Source organism: Aphelocoma coerulescens, chromosome 14 (assembly GCF_041296385.1).
Source record: "Aphelocoma coerulescens isolate FSJ_1873_10779 chromosome 14, UR_Acoe_1.0, whole genome shotgun sequence".
In the NCBI taxonomy this organism is placed as follows: domain Eukaryota; kingdom Metazoa; phylum Chordata; class Aves; order Passeriformes; family Corvidae; genus Aphelocoma; species Aphelocoma coerulescens.
Genome location: NC_091028.1, coordinates 6801988 through 6815434, shown reverse-complemented (window position 1 = coordinate 6815434; position 13447 = coordinate 6801988). Strand labels below are relative to the sequence as shown.

The window sequence follows — 13447 nt, the reverse complement described above, 5'->3', positions numbered from 1 at the left end:
TGACTTTCTTCCATGACCCCAAAGTGAAGGCTCTCTGCCCTTTACCCACTTCAACACTTGGAAAAGACCTAAATTTCACCTTTCCTGTTGGCATCTAGCTAGAAGCTGAAATTCATCCAGCCTAGAGAAACAAACACTTAAAAAAATATACATAGTCTAAACAGATCAAAGGTCTATCTCTCCTTTATACACTGCCATTTTGGATTCATAATTACAGAAATCACACGCAAAAAAGCAAACAGTCCAAAGCTGGTACTTTAGTAGATAACTATACACTTCAACTCTCAGATGACAAGTCAAGCACAAGCCACAACACTTACAGCTCAAATCCCTTTTGCTACAAGTCAGGCAGGGTGTCATTTTTCTATTCTCTGTGGCCCCAACAGAACATATGGACATATTTTTCTTGCCTGAAAATAAGCCTCAAGTCTCCCTCTCACCAGCCTCTTTTTTTTCTAAACTTAAACAGTTTCTTCAAATTTCTTCACGCATCAGCATTCTTGCTCTATCTTCAAGTCAAATATCAAAGCCAGACAGATTTAAAGCTCCACTAATGCTGAGTAGTACACAGTAACTACTCCTTGCATGTTAAATAGAACATTCCTATGTTTACATCTGAGCATGACTTTTCCTTTTTTCCTGTAAGACCAGACCACATTGACTTACTAGTCTGAGCTACCATGCTTTCAAAATTACTTCTGCAGTGCTACTGCCTCATTAGTTTTGGATTCATGGACTTGATTTCTGTGTCTTTGGTAAAAAGCATTGCATTTCAGTTGGTCTTGCTCATTTTGAACGTTTTTCCAGTTTTAGAGACAAGGACCAGAATCCATAAGTCATCTTGATAAAGCAACTGCAAGATTCAAATTTTGTACAGGGCATCCTGCTCATTACTGTCAGACTCCATTCATGTTCTCCTTGTAAGATGACTGAAAACTACCAGGCACTTTTTCCTCAATGAGCTACATATTCACAGTGATTTCATTTAGAAAATACTTCGTCTCTTAATGACCTCTTTTTCTCGTTCAGTACAAATAGAAGCTATCAAAGTGGCTCTCATTTTTCTTACAACAGCAGAAATGGAACAGGGAAATTAAAATTTTTATCCCTTGCGACTCTTCCAACTCTCCAGCGGCAGAGCTAGGAAAAAACTATTCCACCTTCTGCAGTCAGCAGTAACACGGCTTTGGGGCTCCGGAGACACACGCTACAGTTCTCAAGCTCAAAGCTTTCCTTGTGCAGCAGCTGCTAAGCCCTGCAGTCCCGGGCACATTCCCGGCCCGAGTGCCGTGACTCACGGCTGACTATGGACATCCCCGCACACCCTCCGGAGCGGGCACTGCTCACACACCGGCACCAGCCGCTCGCCTTCCCGCCTCAGCCACCACCAGGAAACAAAGTTCTCCCTCACGAGGAATGCGGTATTTATTGTATTTATCACACCTCGCACTCTACTCCACGGAAGACTCTGTGGCATTATTAAAAACAAAACAAACACGTATGGCAGCCCTAAGTGTGACACAACATCACGAGCTGCGTCTGCCCTAAAGACATTCTGGGACGGAGAGGCCGATTTCCGTGAGGCAGACACCAGACCACAGAGCCTCCTTCGCCACCGGGGATTGCTCCGGGCGCTTTCCCTTCGGGAGAGCTGCGCCAAAACGCCCCGGCGACGGCAGCGAGCGTTTGGGGAGCGTCGCCCGCCAAGCCGCCCCCTCCTCATCCCGGCCCCGCAGCCGTCTCCGAGGTAAACCTGCCCCGAGCAGCTCCTCGGACGGACCCCGGCCGCTACCGCCCCCTCCGAGCCCCCTCACAGCCCCGCCACCCTCCACCCTCACCGCCGCCCCGAGCCCGAGGCCGCCCCGCACTCACTTCAGGTGGTCCAAGGAGTGAATGCTGCGGGCGGCCTTCCCGTGCCCGCCGCCCACCCAGCTGCGGGAGCGGCCGAACATGCTGGCGGCGGAAAGCTGCTCCGGCCCGCGGGCCCTACGGCCTCATAGCCCCACGGGGCAGACGGCCGAGCGCCGGGCGGGGACCGGCGCGGAGCCTCGGCGGCGGCACCGGCACGCACAGCGCACGCGCGGCCGGGGCACGCCGGAAAGCGCCGGCTCGGCCCCGCCCCGCCCCGCCCCGCGCGCCCGCGGACTGCGAGTCCCAGGGAGCAGCGCGGGGGGCGGGGCCAAGCGCCCACACGGGCGGGGCGGGGCCTGGGCCGGGCGCGCTCTGCGGGCGGCTCGCTTAGAACAACATAGAGTAAAGGGAGCCTCAGAAAAACCCAACCCAAAACAAAACATTAAACGTGTGCCTGTGCCTCCAAAATGTGTTATAATTTAAAGTAAAATTTGGTCCCTGATATGAGTTGTTCGGCTTCCATAACCCTAACGGAGCTGTTGTGTGGGGTCAGCTCCTGTGCCGCAAGACGCAGCGTCAGAAATTCAGCTGCTGACCTTCCCCTTGCTGAGGTTTTTTCCGGTAAGGGCTGCACGCTTACTCTTTAATTGGCTTAAAAATTAAGGAGGAACGAAGAGAATGAGACCACTGACAGTCTTGACCTAGTTTGGGATTTTTTTTTTTTTGCTTTAGTCAGAGAAATAATCTATGTAAAAGCTGAAGAGTTTGTCAGCCAGTGTCAAAACCGCACCGACTTTAAAATCACGCCTTCGATTACATTTTGGTATAGGTAAAGCCTTGGTCAGCAAAGAAACACCTGCACCGCAGCCGAGAGGGGCCCGGCCCCGCAGCGCTGCTCCAGGAGGGCCTCGGTCACGGCAGTGGTCGTGAAACAACTTCCAGGGGGGAAGGCACAACCCAGACCTGCCCACGCTGCCCCGCTCCCCGGGCTGCGGCAGAGTTCGGGCAGGCGGGAGCGGGCAGGCGAGGGGCGCGCAGCGCAAGCCACCTCCTGTCCCCTGCAGCCCCCGTGCAGCCGCAGCGGGACCCGACTGCCGGCAACGCGGCGGAGGCGCCAGCGCCCGTCACGGCCGCCCCGCGCCAGCAGCAGCGCGGCGCTGGTAAACAACGGCGGCGTGCGGCGGGTCAGGCGCGGGGCGGGGAGCGAGGGGCGGGCGGGCAGCACGGTCCTGCCGCGCAGGCCGGGCTGGCTGGCAGGTGCTCCGCGCCGACCTCCCAAGGCGCCTGCGGGCTCCTTCCGCAAAGTTTGCAGGCGGGAGGAGGAGGAGGGAGCCGCGGCGGGACTGCAGCAGCCGGACTGGAGATGTCGCTGAGCAGTCTCCTGCCAGCGGCGGGGCTGCGGCAGCGCCGCTGAACCCGCGCTGGCCGCCCGCCCGCCCGCCGGGGCGCATCTTCCTCCAGGGACTGAAGGGACCGAGCCGGCCGCTCCACGCCCCTGCGGGGCTCTCCTCTTCCCGGGGTCCGGATCCGGTTCCTCAGGGATTCTGCCCTTTGCTGCCACCGGGGCTGCTGCAGTCCTGCACCGCTCCCGGCTCCGCTGCTGCCGCCCGCCCCCCTGCGCCGGCCGGGCGGGTCGGTGCCCGCTGCCCCCGCAGCCCCTACGGCTGCATGACCGCCGCGGTCTCGGCACGTCTGGATTCGGTGGAGTCCTGGGCCTTCCATGCGCTGCTGGTGCTGCCCTATATGTTTTACGTGGGCTTGTTCTTTGTCAACGTGCTGATTCTGTACTATGCCTTCCTGATGGAGTACATCGTCCTCAATGTGGGCATCGTCTTCCTGCCCGAGGATATGGACCAGGCTCTGGTGGATCTGGGGATGCTCTCCGACCCTGGCTCCGTGCTTTACGAGACGGACAGCGAGCTGGATGTCTTTGACGGGTACTTGGAGTGACGCCCTTGGGCGCTCCGAAGCGACTGAGCGCTGCCGCCGCCTGGCCCGGGGCAGGGGCCCGGCGTCCCGGCATGGCCGCAGCTCGGGGACCGCCGCGGCCCCGGGATGCCCTGGCTGCGTCGCGGCGCCTTCTGCGCAACATCTTCCCTTCCAAATGACACCCGCCCCGCCGGTGCAGGGGCCAGAGGGGCAGCCGGGACCCGCCGCCGCCGGGCAGGCCCGCGGAGACGCAGAGGGCTCTCAAAGGGAAGTAAGTAATTTCCTACTGTCCGGCCGGGGACAGCCCTCCCGGGGCAGCGGGCACAGCGCCGGGGACACGCTCTGCCGCAGCTCCCGGCACTGGAGCGCGCTGCGGGCAGGGGGCCGGGGCCGCCCCCGGCGCTTTCCCCGCCCGGCAGCGCCCGGGCGGCGGCGGGGCCCCGCTCCTTGTCCTCCGCGCGGCGGGAACAGCGTCCCTCCCCCTGGGGACTCATCCTCCGAGCCACTGCAGCTGTGCTTCTGGGAGCTGTCGGTATAGCCAGGCAGCAACTTTGCTGATCCGGTCCTGAAAGCAGCCCTGAATCTAAACGAGCATCCCGGTTAATATTTATTACAATTCAGAGACCTTCCTCGAGCCAGAAATGCATCTTAATTTGCTGCCCTTTAAAACCACTCTCTTGGATAACCACAAACTACCCAGCTCATCGTTTTTCCCATTTTAATTGTAGCACGAGGGTTTGCTTGATCAATTTTTTTTTTGTAGTTTTGAGTGATTCTAAAACTCTGGAAATGTAAGGATTTAGCATTTTAAAACACTGAAATGCATTTGGGAGGAAAAATCAGTATTTCTAGCTAGGACTTTCTGTGCCAAATGCATGTTAATGAAAACATTCACAGTTTAAATTAAAATGTGTTAGCAAATCTGCCAGTAGATTTTTAAGCAAAATATTGTCTGTGCCTCTGAAAACCAGTTCAGGATATCTTTTTTTTTCTATTTGAATTGATGGAAATAGGAAATTCAGTTATAACGTTACAAATATAACCTCGGTGTCCACACTATACAAATACCAGTTAACATCAAGCTATTTTAAGAAGTCTTCTACTTTTAAGAACCCCAACAAACCTTCCTGTAGTTCTGTCCTTCATATAGGTTAAAATTATCTCCTAAATGTTTCTAGTCAGATTCTATATAAAGCAATATTAGCTGATTTTGGTCAGTAGTTTAGAAGAAAAAATTGGACATTTTTGGTGTTGGAGTAACATTGATTGCACAAACACAGCTGAACAAGGCTTGGTCAAAGGCACGTGGGAGCCTAACGAGGGAGTGAGCAGATTTTGTTGCTACTGAAGAAATCTCACTGCATATAGTCACTGCAGATGGAAGTATCTATGCCAACATTTGGTGGTCCAACCCAAGCAACTGGATTAGAATCACTTCTGCTAGAATAGAAAGTGTGGAGCAGAACAGTCCTCCCCACAAATCACCGTTGACTACTTTTGTGGTTGTCTCCTCTTCCTCTTTTTCAGCTGGGCAAATAGTAGACATGCTCTATATTCCAGGAAAGAAATTCCTAAAAATTAATGGTAATGTAAGCAAAATCTTTGATGCTAAAAACCATATCCATTTTCTTCCCCAAAATACCTTTCCCCAAACTCCAAATCTTACTGCTCCAATGCCATTTCGTAGAGGGATTAAAAATACTTCTTTTAAATAACTTTTTTTCTGTGTAGAATTTGTCATGATGAGTTGCATCTAGTTTTCAGGAAGACCTAAGGAGTGCAACAGACAAAATTTTCCTCAGTGGGTTTTTCCTACTATATGATCATATAATTTGATATGAGCACAATTCTGTTCAGTGTACATTAATGGGCTTCTTAAAATTTTCCTTCATATTAATAAGGTAAGCTACTCTGGAAACTTCTTGATATTCTAACTATAAAACCCTCCATATGCCGAAATCAAAATGTAGAGGTCTTCTCAAAGCTCAAAAGTAAGGCTCAGTCTATATCCACCGTGAGCTAATGGAGCTCTGCACAGGTACCAGCTCCAGCCTTGATCTTTCATTTAGAAGCTATCATGATAGACGGTGGTTTCCACTGAGAATCAAATCACAAATCCCTAAAGTTAAAATTATTCTCAGGCAGCAAAAAAATTCACTGTTTCATCTATTTATATATTTAATTATACTTATAGACGTAACAACCAGGCCACAAATTGCATAATTATTTAGCTACCAGGCAAAGACTCAATGTGTCACCATGACAAGGGATTTGAGTTAATATCCTGGTTACAGGTTTCTTCACTGTTCTGTGCCATTCCTCCTCACCAGTTCCCTAGTAGCAAAGCAGGCAGAAGAGGGCCCTAATTTGGAGCTGTGTTTTCTGTTTTGGGAGCAGCAGTAAAGCACTGAAAGGGAAGATTTCAATTCCTGTGGTGCCTTGCCTGCAGTGACCTGAGTTCGCTGTGTTAACCCCTGCTCTCCTGGCCTGGCAAGGTTTCCCACCTGCCCTCTTCCCTTACACCCAGAAGTGCTGAGGATTCACAAGACACTGCAGGAAGAATGGGTCTGTTTTGCCAGCAGTGATGAAAAATACATAGGCCTACTCTTTGCATTAAAGGGCAGGGTTCTTCATGTGACTCACCAAAGAGCTATGATTAGCCTGAGCTGAAACCTTGCAGCGTCCCCCGTGCCTTCGGAAAGCGGTGCCTCGAAGCCCGGGGTGAGTGAGTGATGTGTGACAGGGAAACAGAGGGAGCAAATCCCAAGAGGCCGTTCTGAGGTATGTGGAAAGGCTAATTTAGATGTAAAAATAAAAGAACACGTGGATCAGAACAGCACTGTGCTCTCTGGCAGCAAAACCCTCACTTGAATAAACTCAGTAGAAGCAAAATGATGTCCAAGTTTCTGAGCATAACTGGTGGCAGACATTGAAGGCAGACAGCTAAGTAAGCAGCTGAAAAATGTTTCCTGGCCTATTCAAATGAAGAAATTTTTCTGTGTAAACTGAACAGCATTGAGCTCATTTGTGTCATCTACTGTTATAGTGTGAGTGTGCCAGGTTATTTTTTATATTTGAAGTCCTCTGGAATAAGGACATATGACTGTTCTCATACTTTCATAAAATCAGATGTGACTCATCACAAAGTACTCCTATCAGAAAGAAAGGTGCAGAAGTAATCAATAATGAAAACTAAATAAGAAATACTGAATTTATGTAATCTTACAGTACACGCTTTACCTGTATTTTTTCATAGGATGAATAATGATGATTATCTCCAGTGAGGGAATCCAGCACTCAAAAACCTGTGACTCAGCACTTCCAATGAATGCCAACATCTAAATTCTGAATCAAAAAAATAGTGTAACTCCCCAGCTCATCAATACAGTGTCAATTAGAACTGCAGGCTCAGTGTCTATGAGACAGCAACCCCTGTGCCTCTGTTCTGAAACAGAGATGTCCTGCAAAGGACAGATCAGAAGAATGATGTTGCTAGCACTGTCAGAATACATTTAAATGTATCAGAATCCACTTCCTGACTTCTTTCTTTCAGACTTTAAATATTAAAAATAATGAGCAGAGCAGTTTGTTACTTATTTTAGCTTGCCATTTTTTCATGATTTTTTCCCCTTTTTGTAGAGATCTCCAAGGTGATTTGTTGACTCCATGATACAGATCACTTGGCTGTTTTATGAGTTACAGTAGCAACAGGATTAACAGCAATTGCTACGATTTTTAGAACTGTTTTGAATTTTTAGATGTTCTTAAAATTAATAGAAGTCCAGTGTTCAAACTCACCTGACAGCTCTGCTTTAAAGAGATGTGTACTTTACAGGAATTCCATTCTAGACGGAAGGAAGACAAAATCATGGTTAACTGTTCAGCTGTCCATACAGGCTCATTAACCACAGCCATGGATAGTTCTAAGTAATTTTCTACCAAATGCATTTATTTATATAATATAAAGAGAGTAAACAGATTTTTTAAAAAGTTTTCCAAATGCTGCTGTTAATAATTTGAATTAAAATGCAGCACAGAAATTAGAGAGATGTTCGATTTTTGATAAACATAGTTCAGGCCTGAGTATTGTATGTGTTAAAGGCCTCAGCCACAAGTAACTTTAAAGAATACTTTTTAAAAAACTGTTGTTCTTTCCTATAAAAATGAAGCTTTCTTTAATAAACTTGCTTCAACCTATTGAATTGGCAATAGTCAATTACCACTTTTAAGCTGTCAAAAGAATTAAGAAAGGAATCCAATTTAATTCTTCATGTTTGTTTCCTCTGGAGGAGGGGCACAGTGACACTATAGTTCAGCTAATAACTATCAATCCTAAAATAGAAGAAAAGAATAATTTGTTTAGAGACATTTTGTCTCTAACTCTCTGCATTTGTCCCCTCATAATGATCCTAGCTTATAGGGAGTACAACTATCCCAAAGGATTAAATATGCACAAGTTGCTAAATCTTTCCAGTCTTCCAGGGAAACTGTCAGACTGTCTTTCTTTTCGCAGTTGAATTTTATTACTTTGGCGACAGATTTGGAACGAAAAAATAGCTGAATAGTTTGAATGATGCTCTCCAAAGACACAAGCGTGTGTCTAATATATGTGATTAAAAGGGCAAAGACAAATAGGAGCCATATATGGGAAATAACGGTACAGTGGAAAATGATGACGTGCACTGAGTGATCGATTGCTTGGGAAAACTCCAGGTCAGTTGACAGACTTAAGGCTAAATACTCTTTGCAGGGCCAGAAAAAAACCCCAAAGGGTTGCTCAGGCAGTAGAGCCCAAATAGGCCACGAGATCTGAAACACTGCTGCAGAAAGTGAGGAAACAGAAAGTAGACAGTGTCAGGATGTGAAACAGAGTCACACCATGTGTCCTTTGCTCCAGCCTGCATTGTGAGGAACAGTAACTTCAAAGGCAGAATTAACAAAGATATCATTAATGCTAGAGTCATAGTGTTACAACCGTACTGGTCAGTGCTTGCAGGTATGTTCTAGGCTATTGAAAGTTCTAGTTCTAAGATTTTAAAAATATTTTAAAATATTTTCTACCTCTTCATTTTCCACTGTTTTCTGAAATTTTTGAAATTTTTTGTTAAAAAATAGTTTCTCATGAAATTTGAGGGACAGATTTCTACTCTGAAAATTAGAAAGGCAGGATAGAATATCCTGGCCAATTGTAAAATTTACACCCCATTTAATATCTGCCACAACAAATCACAGTCTTGGACTAGCAGCCCTACAGCAGTGTTTGGAACTTCCATTAGGCAGCTTTACACTTTGCTTTGGAGGCCCAATACATTCTGCTGTGCTATTTTTAAGTCAGCCTAGAATCTGATCTACAGTGCAGAATACTAAGAACCTCACTGAACTGTCTGCTGTAGATGAGTTTTTAGTTCCACTTGGAAAGCAATCAGATAAACATGAAATGAGTAACCTGGTAGAGCTGCTGTTCCCCCTTTTCATGTTCTCATTCTAAGAGAAAGGATTTTGAGCAGATGTATACTGTTAGCCGGTACTGTAGCTGACAGACATTTGACAGAAATGCCTCACTGGACACAAAAGTGCTTCTTGTTTCTGACCTAGTATCTACAGTAAGTGGCACACAGGAGCATGTGAAGTGTTGTGATGAGTCAGACCATGATCCCACAGCCCTGTGTTCCACCTCTGGGAGAGCACATGTCCCTGACCAAAATCTGCAGGCTGTTCTCTGTGCTTTCCCAAATTCACAAGATAGAATGCAGGATGTTAGAGGGCACGTTGCTGCCCAGCCCTTTAGCAAATGTTTTCCAAACCGGACACCCTTTGCCCACTCAGTGTTACGAAATCCCTTCTGGATTTCCTTCCTTTCAGTACAGGATCTGAATACTTGAAAGAGCTTATTTTCTGCAGTCTTGAAGATATTTCTATTCATCCTCTTCTCTGAATCAGTAATGGTGATGAATAAAAATTGGTCCCTGGTATACCCTGCTACTGAGTTCTTTCCTACCAAGCTTTATGCTTTGCTTCCAGTCTTTTAATCTGCTTTCAATCCATAAAAGAACCTTTCCCCCAGTCCTGTGTCAACCTGTTTGCTTTTGGTTTCCTGTAATGCCTTTGTTAATGACACTATTGCTCTGTCTGTCCAAGCTCATGCAGAATGTCTGACCATCATATTTCATTCTTCATTCAGAACCATAAGGGGGAAGGAGGGAGGATCCAGAGATCTGCTGCACACACCACAGAAATGTCCTGAGCTGCAGGCAGCCAGGGGACCTGCTCATGGTCTTCTGTACCTCAGCTCCTCCTCAACACAGACTCATCCCCAGTCATCCCCTCTCAGAGCTGCACCATTCTGCACTATACTAATTAGTCGTCTGTAAAATCACAAGACCAGATGGATACTGTCACTAGTGCCCAGCACCTTCATAATCCACAGCTCTGGTTCTACTTAAAGAAATCTTCTCAGCCTTGTGTTTACCTGTGATGATAGTAAAAAATCATCTCCTAATAGCAGTTGGAGACTTTGACTCAGTCAAGGCAATTTAGATAAACTGGGATCAAGCAATATAACAGTAATTTATTCTTGGCAGTAAGGCCAAGAAGTTACCCCAATATTATTTAATGTTATTTAGCTCTGTAACTACTTACCAGTAGATCCAAAATAGTTGGAACAATGCGACTCTAAAGTAGAAGAAAAAGTGACCAAAATCAGAGACATCAAATGTAGGCAATACATAATTAACACGATCCAAAATATAAAACCACTCTAAGGAACAGTATCTAGTCAAGATAATGTAGCCAGTTCAAACATCAGTTTTAATAAGTAGGTCTAATGATATCAAATCTGGATAAAATAGGTTACCCCACTGTATATCAGAGCTGGTTTTACTCTTAAGAACATCCTTTAGTAATTAATGTGATGCACTGTGGTTCACAGCTTACTCTCATACCCCTCACACTGGTCTCTTCATGCTCTGTTAAAATTCCTAAGGACTGGTGTGCTCTAACGTTAACAGAAACTGTGACACCGATTTCTCTGAAAGGTTCTGCAGGTCTTTACTTCTCAAAGAATTATTACCCATAGTCACAAAAGGATTTGATTTTTAATTTTTTTTTCCAGTAAGTCAACAACATGGTGCTGTGTGTCACATACTCAGTGACTTTTCTGTTCATTTTAGGTATGGAGGGTTACTCTGTATTTATGTGTCTTCTTTTAAACAGATTCATTAAACACCTGAAATGGATTATGACCAGGCTAATGGATCAAGTCCTGGAAAGAAACTATACTCTGAAGTGTAGAGATGAAAATAAGGACAAGAGAACAAGAAGAAGAGTTGTCATCAGACCTTGTCAGTTGTGACTTCTCTTCGTGGTCTTTGCCTCTTGTATGTGCACTAACTGCAGTGATTCATGCACCATACTGGGCTTCCATAGGTAATTTTGGGATGGACTGTATGAAAAATAAGATAAACTATGTTCCACTATAACAGAAAATCAAGATGTTACTCAAATTTGATAAACTTTTGAATAAATATCATGTCACCCAAATGGACACGCTCTACGTATAGCTTAAGCCAGTTTTACAATCACACGTTGAAAATTCTACCAGCCAGTAGTTCAAAGGCAGTGCTTTCTCAGGGGAAAACATGCAGGAGTGACTGAAAGAGGTTCTGTTCAGGGAGTATTATGGCAAGAACTGTGCTAGTAATATATTTTATTTAAAATGAGAGTTTTGAAATAGATCAGAGAGTGAATTTTGTATAAGTCAGGTGGATTCGTTATTTAACACAGGATACTTTGCAGATTGTTTAAGCTCACGTTCCTATGTACAGATGTGAAAGCAATACAATAAAGACTGACCTTTTCCATGAAAAATTAAGCAGTTGTGTTGGAGTTATTTTTCAGTTCGAAAAGAAAATAATTGAAACATGCTTTCCAGGAAATTCCAGTTTTCCTGCAGGTACCTGCAAGTAGTTCCAGATTGCTGAGACGGCCAGCAGGTCGGAAATCCTTCTCGTGAATAGCTACTTAAAAAATCAGACCTGAACTGCAACATCAGGAACTGTGGTGGGGGGAACCCATATGTTATTGAGGGCAGGCACTGGACTGGTTTTGTTTTACTATCATTATGGTTTTTAGAAAAGTCTGATTTTTGTAACTGCAGTTGTCAAACCAAGCTGATGTATCAAGAACATTTTGGATAAAGCAGAATTGCAAACAATTCTGCTGACACTCTCGGCATGATGTCTGTGCTCTGCAGTCTGTCTGCCATCTGCTCCCAGCGTGGGCTCCCGATGCAGACAGATGGTGTCAGGAGTCTCTTGACAGCCAGTATGAAGGAACAAGAGGGTGATGGTTTAGATCCCCCATGAAACAATGACAAACTTGTGTATCCTGATACTCCCAGTGTGTTGCATTCAAATAGCACAGTTTAGCTCCTAGGCAGTAGAAATTAGCTCCCAGTTCCCAAAATTCTGTGCTCCAAATGCAATTTTCAGCCCCTTCTGCAAGAGGGGAAGCACTGGCACTGAACCAAGTAGCGTTTCTCCAAGATATGTTTCATCAGGTGCAGTTCAGGACCTTTAAAACACTGATAAGTGTTTTGTTCCATGCAATCCCTGGACAGCAATTCAGGAATTAAGTCACTTAGGGCACAATATTCTAACACATAAAGATACATTTAGGGATGATGAGTCCCCATTTAGGCACCTATGGAAAGAATAACCAAGTTTAAAAGCTTGTCAAGCTTGTGTTCATGTGCCCATTTGGTACTAACATAGGAAAGGCTGAATTTTACTACTGAAAGGGGCATTCATGCTGCTTCTATAATTATTAATTCATAGTGTTCACAGAGGTGGCTTTGCTAGTTTTTCAGGGTCCCACATATGCCATTTTAAGAACATGGTTCAGTTTGTCACTATTGGTACTTACTGCAGTACCTAGTAGTTTGTAATAAATTCTCTGCAGTGGCTTTGTGCCACAGTGCACAATAAAGCAATACAAATTTCACTGAGTCAGTCACTTTGGAGATTCTGAATCTTAGATCAAGATTTATGATTTCTCAGAACAGCTCAGCTTCCTGCATTTAAAGGATGGGGAGAGTCTTACAGGCTCTGACTACCATGATAACACAATCCTTGGCATTTTAGCAGGGTTTCTTTGACAACAAAAAGAGATGTATATAAAGAGAGCTGCATTTTTCTCACCCTAAAAGATTTTTTAGAACACAGATTTGATCACAACAGCTTCTTTGAGGGTAGCCAGTGAATTCAGTCTCTATACACAAGGTACTCACTTGACAAAGACATTTTAGAGGAGTTTGGTGTCATAAGAATATCCAGACTTTTAACCAGGATTAATTTTAGAACTTTTAACTGCAAAGATTTAGAAAGGATGAAAACCCCTTTTTGCTTTTATTAGCAGGTAGCCTCAGTCAGCACATTTGTATCTCCTGATCCTAAACCTACAGTCTGTCAGTTGGCATTACAAGATCCTGTTCCTGTTAAGAAAGAATTATTTCTCCATTTCCAGCCCACTGAACTGTTAAGTGCCAGCAGGACCATCCTGTCTCCCTCACACAGGGCTTTTCACTAATCTGCAGTATGAAGCCCCAAGCCTCGTACTGTGTCAGAAGCCAGCAGTTTCTGTGTGGTTTCATAGTATTTCCAAGAGAAAA

The 13447-nt window shown here is 45.5% G+C and overlaps 2 protein-coding genes across 8 annotated transcripts in view; one reads left to right on the top strand and one right to left on the bottom strand.

Annotated features, from left to right (window-relative positions):
- Nucleotides 1-2056, bottom strand: part of CLEC16A (C-type lectin domain containing 16A) — a 62726-nt gene extending 60670 nt beyond the window's left edge. For all 7 annotated transcript variants that reach the window (XR_011155178.1, XM_069029552.1, XM_069029553.1 and 4 more), the window contains exon 1: nucleotides 1873-2056. Coding sequence is in view for 6 of the 7 variants with exons in the window: in XM_069029552.1 (XP_068885653.1) it covers nucleotides 1873-1952 (80 nt within the window). In the remaining variant the exon portion in view is untranslated. The remainder of the gene's footprint in view (nucleotides 1-1872) is intronic.
- Nucleotides 2057-3065: 1009 nt separating this feature from the next.
- DEXI (Dexi homolog) lies at nucleotides 3066-11650 on the top strand. The gene is made up of 2 exons (XM_069029912.1): nucleotides 3066-4051; nucleotides 10993-11650. The coding sequence occupies exon 1, from the start codon at nucleotides 3520-3522 to the stop codon at nucleotides 3799-3801; it is 282 nt and encodes a 93-aa protein (XP_068886013.1). The 5' UTR covers nucleotides 3066-3519; the 3' UTR covers nucleotides 3802-4051; nucleotides 10993-11650.
- Nucleotides 11651-13447: the final 1797 nt, after the last annotated feature.

Coding starts and splice junctions, on each gene's coding strand:
- DEXI (XM_069029912.1), top strand. CDS start 3,520: ATGACCGCCGCGGTCTCGGCACGTCTGGATTCGGTGGAGTCCTGGGCC.